The 27,465-nt window shown below is 29.9% G+C and overlaps 3 protein-coding genes and 1 long non-coding RNA gene across 4 annotated transcripts; all 4 read right to left on the bottom strand.

Moving 5' to 3' along the window:
• Nucleotides 1-4,431: 4,431 nt before the first annotated feature.
• LOC101499206 (cytochrome P450 72A68-like) lies at nt 4,432-8,653 on the bottom strand. Its single transcript, XM_004488608.3, has 5 exons — nt 8,213-8,653; nt 6,175-6,389; nt 5,827-6,071; nt 5,217-5,604; nt 4,432-5,108 (listed from the first exon to the last, which is right to left on the bottom strand). Exons 1-5 carry the CDS (start codon nt 8,505-8,507, stop codon nt 4,677-4,679), a joined length of 1,575 nt encoding a protein of 524 aa, XP_004488665.1. The 5' UTR covers nt 8,508-8,653; the 3' UTR covers nt 4,432-4,676.
• Nucleotides 8,654-13,407: 4,754 nt separating this feature from the next.
• LOC113786684 (uncharacterized) lies at nt 13,408-19,755 on the bottom strand. The gene is made up of 2 exons (XR_003472952.2): nt 18,848-19,755; nt 13,408-13,644 (listed from the first exon to the last, which is right to left on the bottom strand). It is a non-coding gene; the product is annotated as an uncharacterized lncRNA (long non-coding RNA).
• Nucleotides 19,756-23,118: 3,363 nt separating this feature from the next.
• LOC101509348 (F-box protein At1g80960-like) lies at nt 23,119-24,955 on the bottom strand. Its single transcript, XM_004488637.3, has 4 exons — nt 24,653-24,955; nt 23,841-24,575; nt 23,586-23,738; nt 23,119-23,496 (listed from the first exon to the last, which is right to left on the bottom strand). Exons 1-4 carry the CDS (start codon nt 24,926-24,928, stop codon nt 23,119-23,121), a joined length of 1,542 nt encoding a protein of 513 aa, XP_004488694.1. The 5' UTR covers nt 24,929-24,955.
• A 478-nt stretch (nt 24,956-25,433) lies between these two features.
• LOC101509027 (F-box protein At1g80960-like) lies at nt 25,434-26,509 on the bottom strand. Its single transcript, XM_004488636.3, has 2 exons — nt 26,207-26,509; nt 25,434-26,129 (listed from the first exon to the last, which is right to left on the bottom strand). Exons 1-2 carry the CDS (start codon nt 26,480-26,482, stop codon nt 25,434-25,436), a joined length of 972 nt encoding a protein of 323 aa, XP_004488693.2. The 5' UTR covers nt 26,483-26,509.
• Between the last annotated feature and the right edge of the window lie 956 nt (nt 26,510-27,465).

Raw genomic sequence — 27,465 nt, 5'->3', positions numbered from 1 at the left:
CATTAATATATCAGAGTTCTCCCCAACGCTAACTAGGTGCCAACGGTCTCGATTCCTTTTCGAGACTCAACGAGCTAACTACATAAATATAAATATTTATAACAATTTGTTCACAACTAAAATTTATCCAACCACAGCAAAATTCCAAAATTATATCTTTTTCACACACCAAACTTTTAAAACCAAATAAATTACATTATTTAGTTAAAATTAAATAAAACGAATATTGTCCAAATCACACATACACACACTCGACTATTAAAGCACCGAAATATTGAGTTAATAAAGTACTCTAAACTTGTTTTTTTAAACTCAGTCCAAGAGTAATTAAAATAGTAACATTTTAAACTCTAAATAAATCTAACTTTTTGCACAAACTCTTTAACATAGTTAAAATTTGAACTTTTTCTAATTTTAATAACTCTAATTTTGTATTTATTTTTTTGTAAAATTTCAACTTTAGTTCAAACTCAATTTTTTGAAAATAATTCATTACGTAACTCAAACACATCAAAAATCAATTTCCTTTTTTTTTAATCATTACTAACAAAATCATCAACAACACAACAACAAAAGATTTGTTAAGAACTCAAAAATTTCACTCATCTCCCCACTATATAAAGTTTACGAATTTAGAAAGAAAAAAAAAAAAAAAGAGGAAGTAAGTGTCTCACCTCAAATAAATTAGCTCACAAGTACTACCTTATAGAGATGAGCAATTTTCCTTCCCAACACTTCTTGAATGAAGACTTTGATCTAGTATAAAATAGAGGTTTTACATATATTTTTTTTCCAAGCACCAACACTTGTGTTTTTTTTTTTTTTTTTTCCTTCTGTTTTTGGCTTCCAGAGTGAGGAAAATGGATGGAATGAGTGATAAGATGTCATGTTCGGCTGATGGCTCTAAAAAGGGGATATATATATTCTTTATTAACTTACCAAAAAGAAAAAAAGATTATTATAATTACAATATTTTACTAAAATTATTATTATGCACCTAATCACCCTTACACACATCATATCATTCACTATCTTATCTAATTTAATAAAAATATTTATTCTCATCGCAACTCAAACGAGAGATGAATTTATTAGTAACATGTGACATCTTAAAAATTTTATCGATAATAAATTTTTTGTAACTTAATTAAGTGATACTCTAATAGATTATTTTAAGCAGTTCTCTAAAAATATATATTACTAACTCTAACCAAATTATAGTTTGGTACTTAATTCATAGAATAAAAATTGGGCTAAAAGTTTAAGCAATTTAACACAAAAAAATAATCAAATTGCAGAAATTAGAGTTTAGAAAATTTAGGATCTTATAAGTGTCAAATACTTGATAGTACCAAAGTGTATTAAGATTTTCACATTTCTTTTATTTATGATATTTTGTAGTTACTGCTGCATTATTTTTAATTTCACAAAGACAAAAACTATATTATAAATTTAGGAACCTCATAAAGAAACCTTTCAATAATTAAATTTTTAAATTCTTAAAATTTTAATTAAATTTTAAATAACTTAACATCTCAAAAATCACAAAACTGTTAGCTTATCAAGTTGTTACTTCAAGTGCAAGAAAACAGAAAAATGCACTAGTGAATGAATGGTAAGACTTGTGTTTTGAAAAGATTGATAGTCCTATTTATACATGAGTTATTCTTTCACATTCTAAGTGTAATCTAACTAACTAACTGACTGATTGCTTAGTTAATTAGTTACTACATTCATTTATTACTTTACTTGAATGATAAATTATCTAACATTTTCCGTTAATTCAAGTATCTAAGTGATACTACTCCTAGCATTTTGTCCTCAATGCCTTGGTCATTATATTAGCAACTTGCACTTAAATTTTACAATATATGAGTTTAAGCTCGCTCCTCCCAACTTGATCTCTTAAGAAATGAAACTTTATCTCAATATACTTGCTTCTTCTATGAGATACATGATTCTTTGTTAGATTTATGACTGAGATTTTGTCAATCATCGATGCTACTGGCTTGCACACATTAATCTTCAATTCTTCCATCAAGGATTTCAGCCATAGAGCTTGGCAGGCTGCATAGCTACCAGCAATGTACTCAGCTTCGCGTGGTGATAAGGTTATGACTGACTACTTCTTTGATCTCCAAGCTATTGAGGATTTCATGAATTTGAATACATTTTCTGATGTGCTTCTTCTATCACTCTTATATCCACATCAATCATAATCTGAATAGCCTACTAGGTCTTCATCTCATTGCTTTAATTCCATTGCAAATAGAGTTCCATGTTCCAATGTGCCTATAATGTATCTCATGATTCTCTTAACTACAGTCCAGTGAAAGTGTTTGGGATTCTCCATGAATCTGCTAATGACACCCACACTATAGCAAAGGTCAGGTCTTGTGTTGCACAAGTACCTTAGGGATCCAACAGTCTGCTTGAATAGAGTGGTGTCGGCTAGCTCCTATTTATCTTCTTTTCCTAGCTTCAGATTGACTTTAATTAGAGTGACAACATGATTGGAGCCAACCATGCATCTCCTCAAGAATTCTCCATCATACTTCCATTGAGGCATTACCAACCCTACTTATGTCTCAGTGAACTCCATTCTCAAGAAATAGGTCAACTTGTCCAAGAGCGTGACATTTCAAACTCATTATTCATGATTTCCTTGAATTCTTCAATTCCTTTCCTGTTTTTGTCAGTTACTAACAAATCATCAACATATAGGCAAAGTAGGAGCATTGTTGGCCTTCCATCTTGTATATAATGTTTCACATAAACCCCACATTCAAATGTGCACTTGATGAAACCAACGCTGATTAGGAATGAGTCAATTCTTTTATTCCAAGCTATCGGGACTTGCTTCAAGCCATAAAGAGTTTTTCTCAATTTGAGCATTTTATTCTCCTTTACCTTAATCAAAAATCCTGGTGGTTGAGGGCATTTTATTCTCCTTTACCTTAATCACAAATCCTGGTGGTTGAGAGACATATACTTCACACACAATGTAATCAAATATGGGATGCAAGGATCTTATAATCTTCTCACATAACTTTTGTTCAGTCAACTTCTCACCACAACAAGCCATCTAATTTGTGATGCTTCTTAATCTTGAAATCAAATATAATACCTTTTCTTATTCCTCTATCTACAACACTTTGAATTGCCTTTGTAAAGTATGTTGCTCCATTTTCTTTACCTTGGTTACTCTTGAATAACACTTCTCAAGAATGTCTTAGGCTTCTTTGCACTTTTTGCATCATATATCTTGTCAAAGTTGGTTGTATCAAGACATTGATGAATGATAAATGTAGCTTTGCAATCTTTCTTCTTGTTTTCTTTAAAAATTGATCTTTGAGTTTATGTTGGAATGGCTCCCAAATCATCAAACCCCTTTTCTATGATCTCCAACACTTCTTGAAATTCAAATAGTGCACGAATTTGCACTCTCCATCTATCCCAATATTTTCCATCAAAGTGTGGCATATGAGTTGGAAAATTTCTATTGTTTGCACTTGAATTCATCCTTATTATACTCGTGTTTTAATCCTCACACTTCACTCATGTTTTTCACTCTGATTTTGATATATATATATATAAAAAAATAAAAAAAAATAAAAAAAAAACCAATGGATCTAGATACCAATTGTTAGCTTATCAAGTTGTTACTTCAAGTGCAATAAAATAGAAAAATGCACTAACGAATGAATGGTAAGACTTATGTATTGAATAGATTGATAATCCTATTTATACATGAGTTATTCTTACGCATTCTAATTGCAATCTAACTAACTATCTAATTGATTGATTAGCTAGTTAGTTACTACATTCAATTATTGCTTTACTTAAATTACAAGTTATCTAACAAATACTTTATCACATCGCATCATTCAATACTTAGAATACATTCATATACATAACAAAACTCATAAACATTAATAAGCTCACCATAAATATTTTTATTAAAAAAAGTGCATAAACCAATTAAATTAACAACAAATTAAATCCAACAACTAAATTATAATTATACTTCAATAATAGAGAGAAATAATATATGGATGTACTCAAATGCTATAACCAATTGATTAATATTAGGATTTGTGTTGACTTTTTCATATTGATAAGAGAATATCCTTGGTCTTGAACAAAAAGAGAGCAGCATGAAGTTCTCTTCTTAAAGCTTTTTATCTTTCCTAAGAGATAGAGAGAGTTTCTCCACAACTAATAAGAGGGAAAAAGGGTTTGATTGTTATCCTGAGTTCGGTGGTATAGATGAGGATTCGTCATGGGTAATTGGAAGTGCTTTATTTGCATATCTATTTATGCATGGGTGGTGGCTATGTATGTGCAACTTAATCTCTAGCTTTTGTGTGTTTTAAATATCCAATGTGTGCAACTTAATCTCTATTATATTTTCTTTTCTTTCAAAACAAATAGAAAATTAAGAGATCTAGGCAAATTTATAGAATGTTTACAAATACATAATAAATCACATAAATTATTACAAACTTATAAAACACATATATAATTATCAAATCTAACCCAAACAAAGTTGAATTTAGTTTTCTAAGTGAAAGAAAACATGATGGAATCTATAAGAGATTTACATCATAAATTTGTTGGAAAGTAGCATGTGAAATAAAATAATAACATATTAAGAGCATTTTATGACAATGTTTTTATGTTTCCACTTTACGTAGAATTATATGCGCACCATGTTGTGGTCGAAGAGTAATCACCGTGGTTGGAGCATGAGAATAGGTTGGAGAAAGTTCAAATGAGAAATGTTGCAAAATCATTGCCATGGCCATCTTTGCTTCTAATAGTGAAAAGTTTTGTCCAACGCAAATTCTAGGACCCCATCCAAATGGAAAAAATGAAACTCTACCATTTGTTGCTTTGGAAACTCCTCCAGAAAATCTCTCTGGATTAAACATTGTAGCATCATCACCCCATAATTGAGTGTCATGGTGTAGCAAAATAATTGGTAAAAAAACCTCAACTCCAGCAGGTAATGTTAAGTTTCCAAGTTTCATATCTTTGTCAATCTTTCTAGCAAGGCCAATTACAGGAGGATATAACCTAAGAACCTCGTACAGAACCATAGTCACCTACCATAAAACAATTTATGCATATATCAAGGATTGAAAAACAAATAAATTTTATTAAATAACTAAACCAAATAGACTTGAGTGTTAGGACAATAATACAATACTTACAATCTTTAGGTTACTTAGCCCATCAAAATCTGGTTTTTTGTTGCCAAAGACATGAAACACTTCTTCCCTAGCACGTGCTTGCCAATCAGGGTATCTACTCAACAATATCATTGTCCAAACAAGCAAAACAGAAGTTGTCTCTTGCCCTGCAAAGTAGAACAACTTGCATTCCTCTATTACATCTTCAATATTCATACCTGCATTCTTGTTGTTTCCGTGTTCTTTAATTTCCTTGTGGTTTGACTCTAAAAGAATACCTAATAAGTCATTCTTATTAGCTTCACCTGCCTTTAGTGTTTTCTCCCTCTTATTTATCATATCTTTAAGCGAAGATTTTATATCTTTGTCAACTTCATTCATCCTCCTATGGACAATAGTAGGGACAAACCTACACACAAAAATGTCAATTGTGTCACCACCTTTCTAGTAATAAATGTTATTTGCCAATCATTTATCATGTGTTTGAAATATATGTTTATACGGATTTAGATTCGGTGCAATCAAAATAGATGCAGTCAGTTGCAGTCAGAATCTCGGAATCGTCTGATCAGAGATCAAATGATTTAAATCTTAAAACAAACACTGTGATGTAAACATTAGTACATAATACCTCCATAAAGGGATGAAAGATTTCATTACAACTTTGGTTATAAGTTCAGCTTGTTCTCTTTGAAGTTGAAATATTCTTTTTCCTTCTTCATAACTACTTCCAAATGCTGTTCGAGAAATAGCATCACTAGCCATATTCTGAAGAGAAGGCCATATGTCTATTTCACATGATCCATTTGAAGACAATATTTCTTCCCACTCGCTTATCAAATCATTGCAACTTGTGAAGAAACTTGGTGTCATAATCTGTGGTGTAATAATAATGAAATTACTAAGACTTCAAATTTCATGTCAAGTTAAGTGCATAAAAGCATCAATGATATCTAATAATCAATAAAAGAAAACTAACCTTCAATTTTTCTAAATGGAAAGCAGAGTTGATTAGCTTTCTATGCTTGCTCCACTTTTCTCCGTGGTAGCTAGCAAGACCACTAGCTAGCAACTTGAAAATCTTATAATTGGTTTTTGGAAAGTCAGAGATTTTGTTCAATACATCTTTTATTTGCTCAGGTTCTGTAAGAGTCAACCTTGGTTTTGTTCCAAACCAAATGAATGAATTCTTCCCTGCATACAATTTGCAACTCCATAAGAAGGTTTAACTATATTGCTTATATTAACATACTCGAAAGGACTAATTTGGATTTTTTTTTAATCAATATACACTTTTAGATCGGTCAATCTAAAATATATAGGAGGTAGAAGAAGAAATTATCATTCTAAATTGATGTTGAGATAGACATTACAGAAAGCGATAAGTCTATTGATTTTATTTGGACCATTAAGATAAAATGAGTTGAGGTGATTAGAATATAAATGAATTCTACTCTAAACTACCGTTATAAGTGGTAATATGAGTCCACCGTAGATTGATACTTAAATCATTAATGTTTACTATTATTAGACGATCTTTGTAATTGTTGTTGTAGTATTAAACATTTTTCTAATATTGATTTATGGTGAATCGTCCATATTAGATTTATTTTAATGTATATTGTAAGAGAAAATTTTACTGTATTACCTCTATATTGTACTCCTCCCTCCATAGACTTCTTAAACTACTTAACTACCCTCAATAATAACAAATAAAAATTAAACTTTTAAATGTTTTTTAACAAATTGTTTTGAAACACGAGCGTGGGTGAATTTTTTCAATCTGAAGCAATTTTGAAACTGAGTTTTCAAAAATAAAAATTTCATTTTGATCATTTGAAAATGAAATTTTCAGAAGGTACTTTCTATTTGAAAATCTCGAAATTGTAATTTTAGAAATTATAGAAATTTCAAAATTTTAAAATAGAAATTAAATTCTATAAATTAAAGCTAAAATTTTGAATTTTAAAAATTTCAATTTTAAGATTTTCATAATGTAATTTTATTAGTTTCTATTCTAGAAAACTTAATTCTAAAATTATTTTTGTAAAAGACAATTAAATTATTTGAAATTTTAATAGATTTTCAGTATGTAAATATTTTGTGGAATAGTTAAATTAAATTTTTTAGAATTTATTTTCATCTTAACTGTTTTGATAATAATATGCAATCTACTAAAGATTTTGAAAGTCTCTCGCAAATATAAACATAGTTAATCAACAATAATCAAAACAAAAAATGTCAAAAGCCATATTTCAGTTGTACATTTTTTTTAAGTATAGACCAAATAAATGGATTTTTTTTGCAACCAAATTATTGGACTAGATAATTAATGAATTTTAATTAAAATCAAAATAGTTAAAAGTATATGAGGTTAAGATCTTCCATGATGTTTTTAAAAGTATATAAACTTGTTGAGGAATAATGCATAGCCGCCTTTATTGAATATGAAAATTTATGGGTGGCTATTAAAGAAGAATACTTCTATTGAATATTCTCTCTTTTTACTTGTGCGAGTTTCGCTTAATAAATCATATTAAAATAAAAAATATTGTTTATTAAGTATTAAATTTAAAAAATTATAAACGAATGATGTGTACTAGTGAAGTGTACTTAAATATTCAAATTAGAGGATCACTGTTGTGAATACTCTAAGAACTTTTAGTTATTTCCCATTAAAATCGTGAAAAAAATTCATGGTTAAATCTAAATACATTTTACTATGCATTTCTTGCGCTGTACTTTAAAGAGTAATTGAAAACGAAAAAATAAATAAATTTACGTTAATAATTTTTTATAAGAAATTTAAAGATTAAAAGTTTATTTAATGCTAAAAAAATTAAGACTAAAATACACTTGTATTTTAGGTTTAATCAATTTTCACTTAGTTGATTTAGTTTTGTTATTGTTTAATCATTTAAATTACATGTTATTTGCAATATTAACCATTAAATTATCACTCTAAGTAAGATGACAGGCATTTAGAAATAAGAAGATCGAGCAAAGAACAAACATACCGTGAATTTTAACGCTTTGTTGGGTGTAAGGAAAGACACGTGGCACTATATCATCCGTCAGATTCATCGATTTGGATTTGGCTTCATTTTCCATCTTAAAAAGATCCTTTAAGTCACCAACCAAAAATCTATAAGGATTCCCTTGAAGCCCTTGTTCTCTTAACAACTTCTCTAACTTCTTTGGCTTCAACCACAACAAATTCAAAACCTTCCATGCCCACAAAATTGCAATTGTCACGATGATGAGAATTATGCTTGAAGTTGTGGTCCAATTTACTTCCACATCTTTGTTCATAATTGATGGAGCAAAGAAGAAAGAGAATTTGTATTATTATAAAATTAGAGGAAATGAAAGTGTATAAATATGAAATCAAAACTATGGTTTTTATAGAATTTTGGAGGTAAACACTATGAAGTCTTGCACGATTCTCTATGTTATCCTTTTGTTTTTTTTGTCTTTGGCTTTGTTTGTTTGCAATGGAATAAAGATTAATATCAACAAGCACATAAGCCGCTTATCAACAAAAACAAAAACAAACAGCTAAGCCTTTTTGTCTTATATAAAATATATTTCACATATATAGTAAGAATATATTTTTTTATAGTTTTTTATTTTTATTTTTTAAATTAGGACGGAGGAATTATTATATGACCAATTTACAACTATTCGAATATAATTTGAATTTCGTCCAGTAAAATTACAAAATTAAACTATTACTATTAACAGGACGAATTCTGATTTTTCAATTACTAAAAAAGATACAAATTCAATGCAAAAAACATGGAGCAATAAGAACATTGGAATAGCGGGTTGAGTATGATGCATTAATTACATGTAAAAATACAACTTTTAAGTGACGTATACGATAAATAATATTGCCCTTTTTATTCTTAGGAATTAAATTTTGTCCGTAAAGATTTACAACATTATCCTGCACACTAACTCAAATTCTAGTAGTGAGAAAAAGCATTATGTGTTTTATTATGTTTCATTATTGTGTCTAATTTCATTATCGTGTGTTTATTTTGTATCAGATGGTTGCATCATCTCGCATCATTTGAGTGTCATTTGATTTATATCATATGTGAGTGTCATTTGTATATCATTTGCATATCTCATTATTATAACAGTTATTGCAATTCACTATTATTTTGAAAGGCTTAACATCCTTTAAAATTATGATTTGTTTCATTAGACTTAATATCCTAAGAAGAACAATAATACAAATGCTTACATTCCGAGGAATTATAAATCATTAATCAATAGACTTCATAAGAATCCAAAGTATTTCCTTTCTAGTAATTATTTTTTGTTTTTACTGTTATGTGCATCAAAAATATAAAATAACTTAATAAGATTGAAACTCTTAAAATTCATGTGTATCATAAATTATTAGTAAATTAGAGATGATAATCTAAGCATTTGATAATCTACAATCCAAATCAAAACGTTAAAAACAAATGCAATACATGTCAATGAGTGACCCTCTGAGCACACAAAAAAATTTACGTTAATTATCTGCCTCTAACTAAAGACCCTTAATGATCATCTAACTCAAAGATCAAAAGAAGAAAGTTCTAAATGAAGCATCTGTTAAAGTCAATGTTCTAGTACAAGTTAAATCATCTGATGAACAAAGAGAGAGAATTAGCTAATCAAGTGCACTGACTCTAAAGAATTTGTTGAAGATGTGTTTGGCTTGGTTAACCGCACTTTCAACACGCTTCTACTGAATTTGACTACCGACTTACTCTAATGATTCTACGTAAGATAGTTATAGTAAACAAGTTGACTATCTAGTTAATATTGTAGAGATAAAAACACAATAAATAGGTGGTTTGAATTGTGTTTTGTTTCAAAAACTTAATTAAAAACTAGTGAGGTTGAATGTAGGAATAAGTAAAATGATACGTAAAGAGACAAGGAGAGAAATACGAGCCAATTTATCATGGTTCATTGATTACTCTTCATCATATGCATATTTTTCATTGATTCTAGTCTTATTTATCTTTAATCATTAGTAAATTTAAAGATTTATTTGATATATTTTGTTGATTTTAGTTCTTCTATTTATGAAATATTTATGTTATTATTTCCTTGATTAAGTAGGGATTTTTCGGAGTTTTGTGTTGTTACTTTGTTTTAGTGCAGTGCTGAATTTTGGTGAGAAATCAACATGACCTATGTAGAGCATTTCAGCCATATATGGAGTTGTAGATGTCCAATTGGAGTCACACCAAGTGCAAATGAAAGCTAAGATTCATAGCTACAACTTTCATGAAGACACCGGAACCTAATTCAGACTCTAAAGAGGAGCAAAATGAAATATACGTCGGACATCAGATGTTGTGCGCCTAAAGCGCGTCGAATGTTGTGCGCCCGACGCGCATCAGCATTCATAAAAACGCAATTTTTCACTGTTTTATGGATATTTTTGACTCTTGGAAAGTTGGGAGACTTGTGCCCTAGCATAGAAACTCAAAGACGGCCGTTTCTAACATCATTGGAGCAGATTTATCAAGAATCATTCATGAATCCTTCTTGTAATTCTTCTCTAATCTCTATCTCTTTTATCTCTGTCATGAGTAACTAAACCATATTTGTTAGGGATGAGTGTAACAAGATGAAACCCTTATTTTTATCATTTGATTTCTAGTTATATGAATGAGTTTATGGAATTATTTTTCTCATCTATGTGCTTAATGCTTTTTATTGCTTGATCAACATTAAAATGTTCTACGATTTGTATTTTGAAACGGAAGTGGACTTTACGAATGCTTGAAATGAGAAATTCATGAATTTGTAGTCTAGACATAGGTGCAGGTCATGAAACCAATTAAATTAGTTGCAAAGCAATAATTTACAAGAGAATTTATGCTCGGTAATGCTTAATTCTAATCTTAAATCTACTAAGGAATTAGGGGTTACTTTGGAATTAAAGGTTCTGTCACTAAGACATTAGGGCAAGAATAATAAAGATAATTCAGTAATAATTTAATAAAGGAATTCATTAACTAGGATCAAATTTGACACAAAGGTTGGATTCGAAGTGAAACTCATCCCTGACATTTTTCTCAATTTATAAATGATCAATTTTACTACTGTTGTCAATTTTAAATATTATTTCAATCAACTTGGGAACTTTTTGTTCAATTTTAGTAACTAAATATAATTCAATAGTAAAACGCAATCCTTGAGTTCGACAATCGGTACTACCGTTTTAATTATTACTTGCAACGATTCAGTACACTTGCTAAAACGCTATCATTGACCACCAGCACGGTAGCTACATTCAATTCCTTCACACATAAGGATTTAATCCACTATTCACCAATAGTATCACAAGTCCACTAAACACCTTATAGTCAAATTGACTATGTTACTCTCAAAATGCTAGCTCAGTATGGTCAAGCTTTTGATGACGACAGTCACTACTGGGCCAAGTTCTAACAGTGCCTGTATTAGGTTTCCGACAAACTCTCACACGGGTGTTTACACAAACTTCTTTTAGAAGATATTTTAGGTTTCTCAACACAGTAGCAACGTTCAATCCATTTACACGGAAGAATTTAATCCACTATTCACTAATAGTATCACAACTCAACTAAAAATATTCTAGTCAAATTGATTGTGTTCAAGCCTTCTCAATCTTCTAGCTTAGTACAGTCAAGTTATTGAGGATGACAACCACTACTAGTTCAAGTTACAAAAGTGTTTAGATTGGTTTTCTGACGAACTCTCACACAAGAGTGTTTACACAAATTGCTCTCAAAATGTATTTTAGGTTTCTAAGCAGTTAGAGCTAATACAAGAGTTTTTCATGAGCTTGCATCTGTGACAGCAAGAATTTTTCATTTGTTGTTTTTGTGTTGTCTTTTTATGGTTTCAATGACGATCAATAATCCTTTTATAGAAAAGCTTTAAGTCTATTAGGGTTTCTAATTGTTTTTGTGATTCCGTGTAATCAATATGTGAAATAATAACTCGTATCAAATTTTCAAAGATTCAATCAACATTAAAAGTTTGTTTGAATCCATCATCATAATTGATTCAGCGTAGCTTCGTAGATATGGTGGGACGGCCAGAGGATGTCCCTACTTAAGATACCAAGGTTGTCAGACTTTATCAAGGTTGACTTTATCATACAATCAATTTATATAACAAGGTTATTAGACACACAATCTTCAGAGCGAACTTGTATTAACTGATTTAGTAGAGATGCGTCAAGAGTGTGTTTGTTAGAGTCTGTTATATCTTAACAAATATTTCATAGCACTGTATTAATTTCATTGCTTAACTTATCTTTTCATCAAAGGATGCAGTGTAAAGACTTTAAAGTTCATGACAAGAGTCAGCACACTTAAATAATTTTATTAGCATAATAAATTGTTCCTGCAAAATGATTTTTGTTATCATCAAAAAAATTAAGGGTCATTGTTCTTCAAACCAACTTGTTTCTAACAATATCCCCTTTTTTGATGATAACAAACATCTACTTTTGTGAATAATTTTTTTTTATAATAGCATGATAAATGTAGAGATGTTCAAAGTAAAGTAGTAAAGTATCTCTTTAATATAATTAAGTTTTCAAAAAGAAAGTGGAGTACGAAATTCTGATAGAGAGAGTTTACTAAAGAATAAGAAATTGTTAACACAAACATAATCCCCTTTTGTCATTAGACAAAAAGAATTCTACATAGAGGTAAAATACATCAAAAAGACATAAAAGTTAAGTCTTAAAGAAAACATTAAAAAGTGTATAATACAAGAGTGAGTGGAAAAAGAAACACAATAGGTAAAAAACAAAAGATTGAGATTTGTGGATATAACTAAGAACAATCATGTGTTATAGAGATTCCCTCACACCCTTTACTTTTTTACTTTTAACTTACATATTTTTCAGCCTCTATAATCTCTTTTAGTTTGTAAATGGTCATCTTGGAATTTTTTCTATATTATCATGTTTGTTTTATTACTAATTTGGTCCTTATGATTTTTTTTATATATATTTTTTTTATCCTTATAAATATAATAGTTTTATTTTATTTTTTTCTTATTTAAATATTATTTCGATTAAATTTGTTTAGAATAATTTTTTAAATTTGTATTCCCATTGGAGTTTATGCGAGACCTTAAACCCCAAAATAATATATATTAATTTAAACAAGAACTTTTATAGAACTTTTGCAACGGATAGATAAAAAAAATTCATAAGGAAAATAAACTTTTACAAGTTATTTAGAATATCACATTTCTCAAAATTCAAAAGGAACACTTTAAATTTTTCCTCTTTTAAAATAGTAGGGTTTTCATAAAAGAGTTGTTTCTAATTAAATAAATAAAATACAACTTATGACTCCCATTTCTGGTATCATCTATCAGAGCGAGTTTCTCCCAAACTTGAACTTGAAGACTCATTAACTTGTAATAACTGCGATTTTTGCAAACGCAGGGTTAAGCCAGTCACACAACAAATGAAGTGAATTTTGAAATAATGTTAATAGTATAATATAAGTAAGAAGAACACACAAACAATCATAATAGACTGTAGCATAACACAAACATCCTTCAAGGTAAAACATCACATTATAAAGTTAAAATCACTCAAGTAAAATCAAAACATTTCACTATAACATCAAATCATCTAAGAGAAATTATTATCGCACATGATACATATTAATCACAACAAATCAATCACAATAAAATGCAATGATATGCATGAGCTTAGACTCTACTTCACAATGTGGTACCATTCTAACTCTGAAGTACTTGGTTAAGAGGCTAATTGATATTATGTCATCATCACGATGGACGGACAATTCAAATTGGTCTTGTCCTCATAAATCCCCTTAACTCAACCCAAGACACATATACGCGACAGTTGAGGTAAACGTGTGTTGCATGGTAGCTCCCGACATTTGGAGTGCTACCTCCAAGTCACCTAGGAATTCCCCACCCAAATACCTCCAAGGTCTAACAATCTTGCCTTAAGGCTCAACAGTAGACCGCCACGATCAGACTCATTCAGTTGTACTTCTCCGGAATCACTAGGCTTGTCATGTCCTACCTATATGATGACAAAATAATCTCCACTTCACAAATTCTCAATATTTATTTTCTCCCTTCGTTGGCCTATGATACTCCATTAAGACCGTAATCTCCAACACAAATTGAAATCACAATTATTTCACCAATTATGGGATTACTTTAATATTCTCATCACAAATTAACAACATCACTATCATTAATCATATCTCATCACACAAACTCGTCATAATTTTATAGCATTAGTATCATCAATCAAAAATCATCATTATCATCACATAAACATATATCATACTAAGCATCCATATTTTATTATCACATCACATAATTTTATCTAATCAAATAAATGCACATAATTTCATTTGATATTCAATATCACAATAATGACAAATATCGACTACCACACAATTATCGAAAATTAAATTAATCAACACCTTATAAATATTTCTATTTCACATTTTATCTCACAATTCTCATATTTCACATTAATCAATTTATCTCTCAAAGGATTAATGTCGTATGTAGGGAGCCTCAGATGAATCATTGAGAAAGAAGGGTTTCCCGTTCATCTCACAATATATTATACTCATGAACTCAAACATTCTCTCACTCCTTACCTTATTTCAACGCTTTCACACACGAATACAATTAAACAAGCAAACACCATTTGTCCATTGACTCTTACTCCTTCAATTGATCATAAATCTGAAAACCATTCAATGGATAATATAGCCATTATTCACATGGTCGTTTTTGTGTTGGTTTCACTCAAATCGAACTTACGGTGAAGAAGAACAGTGCAAAATAACGAATTTGAAATTTGGATAAAAATGGAGAAAGTTTTCTGGAACAGCTATCGATCACCAGTATCAACTTCTTTTTTTCTCCAAGTGCGACCGGTTCTTCATCTTTTCTACTGTAGCGCTATGTGGATGCTCTTCAGATCTTCAGATGTTTTGTTTGTGTAACAAACTTGCTTCGTTTGGTCTATAATTTTAGTAATTGAACCTGGTATTTAGGGGATTAGTATCGTCGTGTATTAGTTCCCACTACCTTGCAGCTCAATTGGTAGTGGGAATGAATGATGCTAACAAGATATATTTGTTATTGTTGAGTTCATTTCCAGATGATTAAGAAGTCCTTGTTGTGACGTTGACCAATTTAGCTCCAAGTGGAAAGTTGAAAATATCAGCAGTTAAAGAGAAAAAGTTGAATGAAGAAGCTCAAAGAAAGGAGCGTGGTTTGATTGGTTTTTCCTCAAATTCAGAAGCACTAGTTACATAGTCACGAGGAAGAAGTCAATCTAGACACTTCCATAAATACGACAATTCAAAAAGTTGTAACAAGTCAAGAAGCAAGTTGGGTACTAGAAGAGAAGTGATATGTTATAACTATGGCAAAACAGGCCACATAAAAAGAAATTGCAGGTTCCTTAAGAGATATCAATCAAGGGAAAAAGATGAAGACAATACATCAGTAGTTGCATTTGTTAGTGATGTCTACATTGTTTATGATGATAATTCCATCAACCTTCCATGTCAGGATTCAACTTGAATTATTGATTTGGTGGCTCATATCATGTTACTTCTATGCTTGATTTCTTCTCATCTAACAGTTTTGGTGATTTTGACACAATAAAAATAGGAGATGAAAGAGTATGTAAAATTATCGGTAAGGGAGATATTCAGGTTGAAATTGAGATTGGTTTCAAGTTTCAATTGAATAATGTTAGACATGTTCATGATATTCATCTCATTTGGATTTCGGTGAAAGCATTGGATATTGAGGGCTATGACACTTACTTTCTCCATTTATTCCACTTGACGGTGATATTTCAAATAGAGTGTGGACAGAAAAAAAATGTCTCTTATCGTCATTTGAGAGTGTTTGGTTACATATGTTTTGTCCATGTTCCAAATGATGAGAGGTTCATGCTTGATAGTAAATCCAAACAGTGTGTGTTCGTCAGTTATGATGGTGAAGAATTTGGTTATAGATTGTGGGATTCGGTTGACAACAAAACTATAGAAGTCAATATGTGATATTATTTGAAGATCAAACTACTAAAGATTTTGATAAACCTAAGAAACATAAATCAAATTCCAAAAGTTACAGTGATGTTGCGCCTAAGACCCTGCATAAACTTTTGTTGATGGGGAAACTTTTCTATATTATTATTATTATTATTATTATTAGAGGAAAAAAAAGGAACAAAGTATTTTAATTGGGCTAAGACCATGTGATGAAAGAGAAAGAAAGGGATTTGAAATCCCTATGTTAGAGAAAGAAAGGAATAGTGCCAAAAAAGGGAAGAAGAGAAAGCATAAAAAGTAATGGTAGGAACATGAAAGGAGAAGAAGAAATTTGGGTTCCGGTGGTAATATGTTTGTAGCAAACTTGTTATGTTAGGTCTACAATTTTAGTATGTTACTTCTACCTCTGAGTTTGTTCTTTTAATATATAATGTTAGTAGTTTTATCTTCTCTGAGAGTTAGTCTGAATTACCCACTTTAGTGAAAAATTATTTGTTATTTGAAATTTCACTATAGTAAGTAGGGGTGTTCAAAAAAACCAAAAACTGAACCAAACTGCCGAACCGAACCGAACCGAACTGCTTTTGAACTGAACTGGTTTAAGAACCGAACTGTTTTCGAACTGATTTTGTAAAACCAGAACTGAACCGAACCGGTTTTTCAATTCAAAAAACCGAACCGAACCGGTTTTTTGTTTAAAAAAACCAAAACGAACCGGTTTTTATTTCAAAAAACTTGAACCGAATTTTTTTTAGTCGTAATTAGGGGTAATTATGAAAATTTTGGCCTATATGAACAAAAAAATTAAGTTAAACCAGTTCGGTTTGGTTCAAAATAATAAACCGGTGCACCACTTTTATAAACCGGTTCGGTTCGGTTCTTTGAACTGAAAACCGGTTCAGTTCGGTTTTTCCAAACTGAAAAACAGTTCGGTTCAATTTTCAAATGGTTCTAGTGCAGAACTGAACTTTGCCCACCCCTAATAGTAATGCATGCCAATAAAAATAGAAAATGAGAGACCCAAAGTAATGATAAAATGACTTGTAACTGTAAAGCTATAAGGTATCATACCATGGGGATTACAAAATAACAAAAAAGTAAAAGTAACTGAGATGCAAGGGAAAAATTGTTGTTTTACATTTCCACTTATTTGTTCGTTTACCAGGTTCGGCGCGAAATCATAAATAAGCTCTACCAAGGATTGCCAAGCATTAGGTACTGACATTCCTCCTCGCTTTTTAGTAACAAAATGAACCAGCAGCAAAACCAAACTTAGAGTGAACATCATAAAGAAAGAGGGATTTGTGAATGAGAAATAAAAGTCACCTAACTTCATAGGAGAAAAGGGATTATCTCAAACTGTTCCAAAGGGGTGGGGATGTTGATAGACGAGTCAAGACTAGGATGATCCTAAAAAATACCATGACTATCATAATAAGAAGTGGCTATTGTCGACTTATGTTCCCTAGTGTTACTAGAAAGACTCTAGTGTACTCATTAATTATTATAGTGAAATATTTTATTGAATTAGGTTTCGTGGTTTTTATTCTCTCAAGTTGCTATGTGGAATTGTATTTTTTGTTCGGTCATTTATCTGCAATGTAAAGAGAAAAATGTTTCGTATTATTGAGATAGTTATCTCTAATTTTTCCCAACAAAAACTATTTTAAGGTTATTAAGAAATTTAATCAAGTGCAAATGATTTTTTAAATTTAATATAAAATACAAGTCAAATTTACTAAATTATCTATTTTTAACATCAAACACTCAACTACAAAAAATGTTCCAAATGTAGTTTTTTTTATTAGTAAGCAAATACATTATAGAAAGGACAAGGAGTCCTCGAATCCATTACAAAATTTTGAATCAATTATAACACTCAATACACATTAAGTTAATAATTTTCTCATTAACTAGGTTGGATCATGGGTCCTTACAATCCTTCATCCTTTAGCTCAATTCAGTTGATTGTGAGATTGTAACACGAGTCAATATAACAACTATACAATAACCTTTCTGCTTTATGTGCTACGAGTAAACACCAAGACAAATACTTAAATGTAAATTATAATTCTCATGTCATCAAAGACTCCCTTGAAAATAATTTCATTTATGTGTATCTAGATACACTAAATCGTGGCTAGCCAAGCAATCAGTGGCGGAGCTTGACTAAAAAGTTTGGGATGACCGATATAAAATTATAATATGTATAAATCAAATATGCAAAGAGTTGCATTCTAAATTTAAAGAGTTGCATTCTAAAACATGCAGCCATTATTTATGTTTTTTATTCTAAATTTGTCGTATATCTTGTTCCATAAACAGGCAGCCATCGGCAACAACAATTTAAATCAACCAATTTAGCAACACCAATTTAGCCATCATTCTAAATAAGCAGCCAATATTTTAAATCAGCAACAAAAACCAGCAAATCAACAACAAAAATCAGCACAACATCTTGTTCAGCAAAATCAAGAAAAACAACAAATCAGCACAAACATCTTGTTCAGCAAATCAACAAAATCAGATAAAACAGCAAATCAACAAATTCCAAACCTTTGGAGTTTTGACGACAAACAGGCGAGGCGAGGCAGCAGCGGCGCAAGACGGAAAGACAAGGGCGACACAGCGGCGGCGCGACGCAATGCAGCAAGAGTTAACAGCATAAAAGCATTCGAACTTGGGAGATGCAAAAAAGAATAAGGTTCTTTTGTATATTCCTTCTTGAGGATTGTACACACAGGTGAGAACAAATGGCCTAGCTTTGCTTCTTCCTCTTACTCTGCTTCGGTTTAGCAAAGGGGGTGAGGTCGACCTTCTTTCGGTGGTACCTTTTCTTCTAGCTGGTTCTCTTGGTCAAAAGCCACCTTAGTGGCCAAGAATAATAAGAATCGCCCAGGATGAGTTAGAGCTAAAAGAAAAGCTTAGCGGCAATTTCTGATCTTCTAGTGAGAGAGAGCAGCGTGCGCATGAGAGAGAGGATATGATTTAGAGTTTAGGCATTATTGTAATTTTGTAATTTTAATAAAGGTATTTCGGTCCTTTTACTTATACATTTTTTTGTGTGGCCGCAGCCCCTCTGTCCCAAATAAACTCCGCTAGTGCAAGCAATGTATATGGTTGGCCTTACTTGCCTTTTTTGAAAGAAAAAAATGAACCTATTGTGTAGAAAATGATTAAAATCTTCGTGATTGCAAGAACCTTAATCTCCAAATTCTATTAAAAATACAACAATAAAAAAAAAATAGTGTCAAATGTTTTCAACAGCACCAAAGTAAAAAACACACACAATTATCTGGTCATGTTCCATATCCCACTGGAAACAATGTTGATCTTGTCGGCAGCCGGTTGAGAAAAAGCCTCCAAGCAAAAACACGTACCTTCCATATTACGGCACAAGGCGCTTGTGTCAATAAGGCATCTTCGCTTCCTTTTTGAAAGTAAAACAATGTTAAACAACTCAAGGTTTTTAACTCCTAAAGTCACCTCATTTCTTTGGTAAACATATTTTGTCCCAACACAACCTATTATTTTTCAAATCCTCCACTCAATATTATATTTTTTTATATTAACTTTGAGTAAATCTCTTGCATAAAATTATCGCATTTTATCACTGAATCATCGTAAAACATCTAATAATTTGTAAATATCGACAATATATAATTAATATTTTGGAGCTTCAGAATTTTGGACCACTGTATGGTTGGCTCAGCCTGCACAAATTATGGACCGGCCCTAACCTTGAGTCAAGTGTACATCATAAGATGTCCATAACTAACTTACTTTTATTCAAAATCAACTAAATAAAATTAAACTTGCTACGCATTCCTCCAAGAAAAAAATGAATACGAACATAGGGATCAATAAAATTGCCTCATGTAAAGATTATAGATGGAACATAGGGATCATTTAAATTGTGGTCAACAACCATAATTGCGCTGCAATATTGCAGAATTTGAATTTGAAGTATATGCAACTGCATTGCAGCCACAATAGGTTCATTGATTGCATTTGTCTGCATATTCCCGCAATATAATGGTTTGTAGGATAATCGCAACAACAGCCGCAATTGAAAATCATATGTAGCCACTATACTACATGCATGCATAATGCTCAATCATTAAACATAGTATCTTAACATAGATTGTCGGCTAATTCTGTAAAATATTGATAATAAATTAATGTGTATCGTCACATAGCTCAAGCATTATAAGCAAGCACTTAAGTGTAAAGCTTGGAAATATGATACATGCTTTGGACACCTTAATTAGCCACTTTACTCGTGCATGAAGAAATTTATTAATTATAAATAATAATTAATAAAACAGAGAAATATAGATAAAGCCCTTCTAAGTACAAAGTATTATACTAATGTTTGTATTACCTAAATTAATGGAAACTTAATATAATTATGTTTTAAAAATATACCACCAGCTGCAATAGTACTTGTAACATTTTTCTATCCAAGATTGCTAAAATTAACCTTGGATTTGAATTTAGTTGAAAACTTCATATGTAAAGTATTGGATAAAAAATAACCAATATTATTCATGTTAACCCAATTAAGAGGCGAAAATTGATAATTGAATGCCACATTATTGTTGTAAAAGTTTATTATCCGTTAAAAGAATGTGTTGCTAACCCTTCTCTTTTCATAAAATATGTGTAAGTGTCGCTAACGAGAGAGATGTCACTTTTTAGAAATCTATTTTTTGATTTATTTTAGAAATCAAGCTTCAATAGCGGACCCCTTTTGGAAAAAATGTTGCTAATTTTCTGCCATATTGTCAATAATCATTGTATCAAAAGGTTGCAGCAAGGTATTTGTCTTCATAAAATTGGGGAGGAAATCCTTGGATGTGATTGGTTGTAGTTAATGAAATATCAGTAATTTTGGGTATTGAGTGGAATTTACCTTTCAAAAGAATCCAAACACTAAAACAAAGTGCACTTAAAATAATCCATTGAGGAAGACATGTCAAACAGTTTAGCGCAAGCTACAAAAATCAAGCAATGTTTTTTGTTTTTCAATTTGAAAAAGAAACACAATTAGGGTGGAAAACCTTGGATTGGTAGGTTATAATTTAGAAATAAATAAAAATGAAATGTTGGTAACTTTTTGTAGATTTCCCACAAAATCTAAAACATTTAACGACTAACTTGGAAGATTTAATGTGAATTTGGACACATTAAATTTTAATAAATTATTAATATAGATGGTCGATGTTTGGTGAGAAACATAAACAAATAGTATTTAGGTACATTCACATAAATGAATAAATGAATAAAGATAAAAGAATAAAATATAAAGATAAAAGAATAAAATGACGTATATTTTTTAAATAATTAAATGATATATTTTTTTTGTAAGTGTGTTCAAACTATTTATTTATATTTGTGATCAAATAAAAATTTCTTCTAACTTTAACGTTCAACGGGATCTCAAGATCAAGTTATATTTATATTTTATTGACGAACTATCTATTTTATTAACTTTAGTGTGTTATGCTGTTAATATTATAATAAATGTTTATATTATATTATATTAGATATCATGTCTTGAATTTGAACTCTGAACCTCACGATTATACACAAATTTATTTATCATTTTATTTATGAGACAAAAAAATGTTTTGCATTTCAAATAGGCTTAATGATGTTGGGCTTATTGTTCCTTGGGCAAGCCATTTCTTAAACTAGGTTTGTATCACAATAATAACGAATATATACAAGTATGCAGGGTGGGGGTTCCCTGCTTGCCCCTTTCAAATCCGTCCCCGACAACTATTATGATAATTCGATGTAAAAAGTGCACCAACGTCATGGAAAAATCGATTTTGAGATATTCTTTTATATTGGGTAATTAATTTATAATCTGAAAATGCTCACATACTACTTTGTTAGTATCCATACTGGCTTCAAAACTATTGTGAAAATTCATTTTCGATCGATGTGAATTTCTTTTTTTTTTTTTTTGTCTATATAAAAAGTCTTTTTTATACTCTACTAATGACAACTACTCCTTAGAAGTAGTCTACAAAAAATTTATTTTGTGTCTAAAATACATATTTTGAATTGTAGTTTTGAGAAAACAAGATATTATAACCTCTAAAAAACGAGTATGTCAAAATAAAAAGGAGGCATCATACCAAGTCCTAGTTATGTGTTTCTAAGACTACGAAATGTTATAGGGACATGTCATGGTGTTGTGAAAATATTATATTGTAGTAACACTATTTGCTTTCAAAGTGTTGTATTTCAAGGTGTTCATTACTCATCTATCACTAGTATTTAATTGATTGTGCATTTCAACTATTCTTAAAATGTGAGAACAATGGTGTTGTAATATTGAGTTTATCACGTTATCAATATATATTACTATTGATAATTATAATAGATTCACAAAGTCATTCATAAGAAGAATAATGTACTAATGTGTATTAATTGTCGATATTTATGTCAATTAGTAAGATTAGTTACATACAAGTAAATAAGATAAACTACTATTTATATGAATGAAACACAATTTAAGATAACGAAGAGCAAAAACCACGAAAGTTTCCTATGTGAAGTCTATAAAAGGATTGTAATTTGAAGCATGGTGCTCTCATAGCCTTGTACAAATAAAATAATGTTCAATATGAGCATAAAAGTTGGTGCATATATATGATATAGGCAATTTTATATCCAACTGAATAACTTGTTTATTTTGAAAAACAAAATAAAATTGTCTAACTAGAATAAACACAAGTCTAATAGTAATTTAGAAAGTTTCATACCCCAAGATTAACCATAACAAAAACACATTTTTGTCACCAACAAACACTTCATATTAAGCTTTTGAGCCATTTTTCAAAATCACCACCATCTTTTCTCATAAACTCTGGTCCAGGTTTCAAATCAATAAACAATTTGGGAGATAGCTTTGGAAATGATAGCAAGCATTTAGTTGCTACAACTTGATCCCACGAGCAATGATCCACAAACCAAATGATAATCTTCTCTATAACACCACCATTTAATATAAAGTGTTTAACAAATTCAACTTCAAACTCTCCACTTCTATATCCCTTTATACAAAGTGATTTTAGTTGGTGACTGGTACACTGACTTGGATCTCTTCTTTGCCAAAACAAGACTCCAGGGTAAGGCAGAAAATTATTTTTATTATAATCATGTGTGTCATCATTGTAATCTGAATTGACCTATAGGAAAGGAAGAAAAAAAACATGTCAAGAAAATATGATTAATTCATCAATTGTAATGGTGACAACACTGACACAAAAAAGCATACCTGATTATTTATTTGAAGATTCTTTAGTTTATGACAAGACTCCAGTGCAGAAGAAATAGCGACCATACATCTAATATTTGTCAAAGCTAAATCGAGAGAAAGGGTAATCAAATTGTCGAATATACTTCCCGTGATTGAACCACGATGACGACGCTATATAGAATCAGAAAAGATAGTTATAAAAGACTATGGTTTCAATCAAAATTCAAAACATTTGTGAAATGAAATAGAGTAAAGAATAGAAGAAAGACTAACCAAAAGGCCACCACAAATTTCAATAATATTTGTTGATGTCAAAAGCTTATTTCCATTTTGATAAAAACCTCTCCCAAAACTATTCACATCATTGTAAGCACGTAGAACACTAAGTTTTGGGGGCTGTAAAACTAGATCTTTATGATTACAAATAACAGAGTCAATCTCTATAACTTCAACGTTAGCTGCAAAAACCAAAATCTTACGGATGTTTAAATTATACATTTTAACATATTTGAGACTTGGACTATCAATCTTAAGTTCGTCTTCAAAGAATTTACATTGGTCCAAAATGAGATCTTCAAGAGAAGAACAATGAGAAAGAATCCCTTGAAAATTGTTTGATATAATACGCACATTGTTAAGAATAAGAGTTTTCAAAACCTGTGAGGGATTAGGAAAGGGTATAGTTGTAAAATGATAGTTTTTCAATTCAATAATCTCGAAATTAGAGAAAATCTCAAAAGGCAAATCGAGAGTTCGTCCAGCTTTTCTTAAATCAGAATCAGTTATTTCATGAAGATAATAACGCAATTCAAGTTCCATTGAAACCTTTATAACCCCTAAATTCAATAGTTTCTTCATCCACTCCACAGCGTCTCCACTTGCACAACTCTCTGGTAAATGTTGAATGCTACAACTTTTCAATGGACCAATGTGATTCTCCATAATTGATTTAATCAATATAGCTGCTTCAGAAATTGTATCCATTAATTCCTCTGCTTTAGGATCTATCTGAAATGCACAATTAATCACATCACAAACAAAAATAAATAAATAAATAAATACTATAACAATCTGTAAAATTGTACCTTACGACGCATAGCCATAGCAATGCGTGAGCTTGAGTTAGAATTTTGAATGTAAAATTCAATCCAAGACTTCAACATTTGTTTTTGATCAAAACTAAGGTGAGAAGAGTACTTCCACATTGTTTTCCAACGGTGTGAAAGAACACTTGTTCTCACAATTTCCATGCCTGGTAGTAAAGAAATGATACATGCTACAAGTACATCAGGAAGATCGCTGATCAAATCTACTTCATCTTTCTCTATAGCTTTCACTTTTTTCAGTTTTTCTTCTCTCATTCTTCCTTCTTCTGTTTCTTTCAATGGAACTTCATCTACAAAAAAGTCTTATAAGTGAAAACCACATCCAGTTTTTTTATAAGTGAAAACCACATCTTGTATTCAAACCCATATATAGCACAATTTATTATTATTTGAAAAGTTATATTGGAAATTAATTTGGAATTTTAATTAATAACTATATGTCTGTGTATTTTAAATTTCATTTCAAACCTTCATAAGTGTTTATTATTAACATCTGGCAAATATATTAATATTTAATTTGAAATACTAATGTATATATTTATAATTTTTGGTAAGGTGTATTTAAAATTCTATATGTCTGTGTATTTTAAATTTCATTTCAAACCTTCATAAGTGTTTATTATTAACATCTGGCAAATATATTAATATTTAATTTGAAATACTAATGTATATATTTATAATTTTTGGTAAGGTGTATTTAAAATTATTTTTTGACCAAAAAGCTATATTTCAAATTTAATTCCACACCTTTCATGAATCATTATAATTTAATACAACTTTGACCATTAAAAATGATATATAAATAATAATAATAATAATAATAATAATAATAAAGTTTTGGGGGCTGTAAAACTAGATCTTTATGATTACAAATAACAGAGTCAATCTCTATAACTTCAACGTTAGCTGCAAAAACCAAAATCTTACGGATGTTTAAATTATACATTTTAACATATTTGAGACTTGGACTATCAATCTTAAGTTCGTCTTCAAAGAATTTACATTGGTCCAAAATGAGATCTTCAAGAGAAGAACAATGAGAAAGAATCCCTTGAAAATTGTTTGATATAATACGCACATTGTTAAGAATAAGAGTTTTCAAAACCTGTGAGGGATTAGGAAAGGGTATAGTTGTAAAATGATAGTTTTTCAATTCAATAATCTCGAAATTAGAGAAAATCTCAAAAGGCAAATCGAGAGTTCGTCCAGCTTTTCTTAAATCAGAATCAGTTATTTCATGAAGATAATAACGCAATTCAAGTTCCATTGAAACCTTTATAACCCCTAAATTCAATAGTTTCTTCATCCACTCCACAGCGTCTCCACTTGCACAACTCTCTGGTAAATGTTGAATGCTACAACTTTTCAATGGACCAATGTGATTCTCCATAATTGATTTAATCAATATAGCTGCTTCAGAAATTGTATCCATTAATTCCTCTGCTTTAGGATCTATCTGAAATGCACAATTAATCACATCACAAACAAAAATAAATAAATAAATAAATACTATAACAATCTGTAAAATTGTACCTTACGACGCATAGCCATAGCAATGCGTGAGCTTGAGTTAGAATTTTGAATGTAAAATTCAATCCAAGACTTCAACATTTGTTTTTGATCAAAACTAAGGTGAGAAGAGTACTTCCACATTGTTTTCCAACGGTGTGAAAGAACACTTGTTCTCACAATTTCCATGCCTGGTAGTAAAGAAATGATACATGCTACAAGTACATCAGGAAGATCGCTGATCAAATCTACTTCATCTTTCTCTATAGCTTTCACTTTTTTCAGTTTTTCTTCTCTCATTCTTCCTTCTTCTGTTTCTTTCAATGGAACTTCATCTACAAAAAAGTCTTATAAGTGAAAACCACATCCAGTTTTTTTATAAGTGAAAACCACATCTTGTATTCAAACCCATATATAGCACAATTTATTATTATTTGAAAAGTTATATTGGAAATTAATTTGGAATTTTAATTAATAACTATATGTCTGTGTATTTTAAATTTCATTTCAAACCTTCATAAGTGTTTATTATTAACATCTGGCAAATATATTAATATTTAATTTGAAATACTAATGTATATATTTATAATTTTTGGTAAGGTGTATTTAAAATTATTTTTTGACCAAAAAGCTATATTTCAAATTTAATTCCACACCTTTCATGAATCATTATAATTTAATACAACTTTGAACATAAAAAATGATATATAAATAATAATAATAATAATAATAATAATAATAATAATAATAAAATTTACATAATAGAAACTTAAAAAGGAAGGAGTCATAATTATATTTTTTTTGTTTCAGAAAGTAATGATTAATAAATAATGTGTAATTACTTAAAGAAAAATTAACTACTAATATTTGTAGGATTTAATTAATATGCACTAACAATGTAAAGATATTTTATATTTTCAGTTAATCACAAGAATTAGACCACAAAAATATTTAACATTATTTTTTTTACCTTAAAAATTATAAATGAAAATTTATAATTAATTGATAATGTAAAAAATATTTACTATCAAAATTAATCTCATAGTAATATCATATTTATATAAGTAAATACATTTCATTTATTATAAATCATTAACACATCGTTTGAAAGATTGTAAAAATCACACCTTTTTTTTTATAAGTGAAAACCACCAAGTCCATATATTGTGAAAATCTCACCTTTTAACTTCAATATATATATATATAACACATAAAATAAGGAAATGTTATTATAGTTCTTTTCTATCATATCAAAAATTTATTATTAAAAAAAACAAACAAAC

Source organism: Cicer arietinum, chromosome 1 (genome assembly GCF_000331145.2).
Source record: "Cicer arietinum cultivar CDC Frontier isolate Library 1 chromosome 1, Cicar.CDCFrontier_v2.0, whole genome shotgun sequence".
NCBI classification, from domain to species: domain Eukaryota; kingdom Viridiplantae; phylum Streptophyta; class Magnoliopsida; order Fabales; family Fabaceae; genus Cicer; species Cicer arietinum.
This window is presented reverse-complemented; position numbering and strand designations above follow the sequence as displayed.

What these genes read in the sequence shown, in the direction of transcription:
- LOC101499206 (XM_004488608.3), bottom strand. Translation starts at nt 8,507, where the DNA reads ATGAACAAAGATGTGGAAGTAAATTGGACCACAACTTCAAGCATAATT. An exon ending in TCCATTTAGAAAAATTGAAG is followed by an intron (nt 6,072 to 6,174) that starts GTTAGTTTTCTT and finishes ATTACACCACAG; the next exon opens with ATTATGACACCAAGTTTCTT. An exon ending in TCTTTCATCCCTTTATGGAG is followed by an intron (nt 5,605 to 5,826) that starts GTATTATGTACT and finishes TTTTGTGTGTAG; the next exon opens with GTTTGTCCCTACTATTGTCC.
- LOC101509348 (XM_004488637.3), bottom strand. Translation starts at nt 24,928, where the DNA reads ATGAGAGAAGAAAAACTGAAAAAAGTGAAAGCTATAGAGAAAGATGAA. An exon ending in CTATGGCTATGCGTCGTAAG is followed by an intron (nt 24,576 to 24,652) that starts GTACAATTTTAC and finishes TGTGCATTTCAG; the next exon opens with ATAGATCCTAAAGCAGAGGA. An exon ending in AAATTTGTGGTGGCCTTTTG is followed by an intron (nt 23,739 to 23,840) that starts GTTAGTCTTTCT and finishes GATTCTATATAG; the next exon opens with CGTCGTCATCGTGGTTCAAT.
- LOC101509027 (XM_004488636.3), bottom strand. Translation starts at nt 26,482, where the DNA reads ATGAGAGAAGAAAAACTGAAAAAAGTGAAAGCTATAGAGAAAGATGAA. An exon ending in CTATGGCTATGCGTCGTAAG is followed by an intron (nt 26,130 to 26,206) that starts GTACAATTTTAC and finishes TGTGCATTTCAG; the next exon opens with ATAGATCCTAAAGCAGAGGA.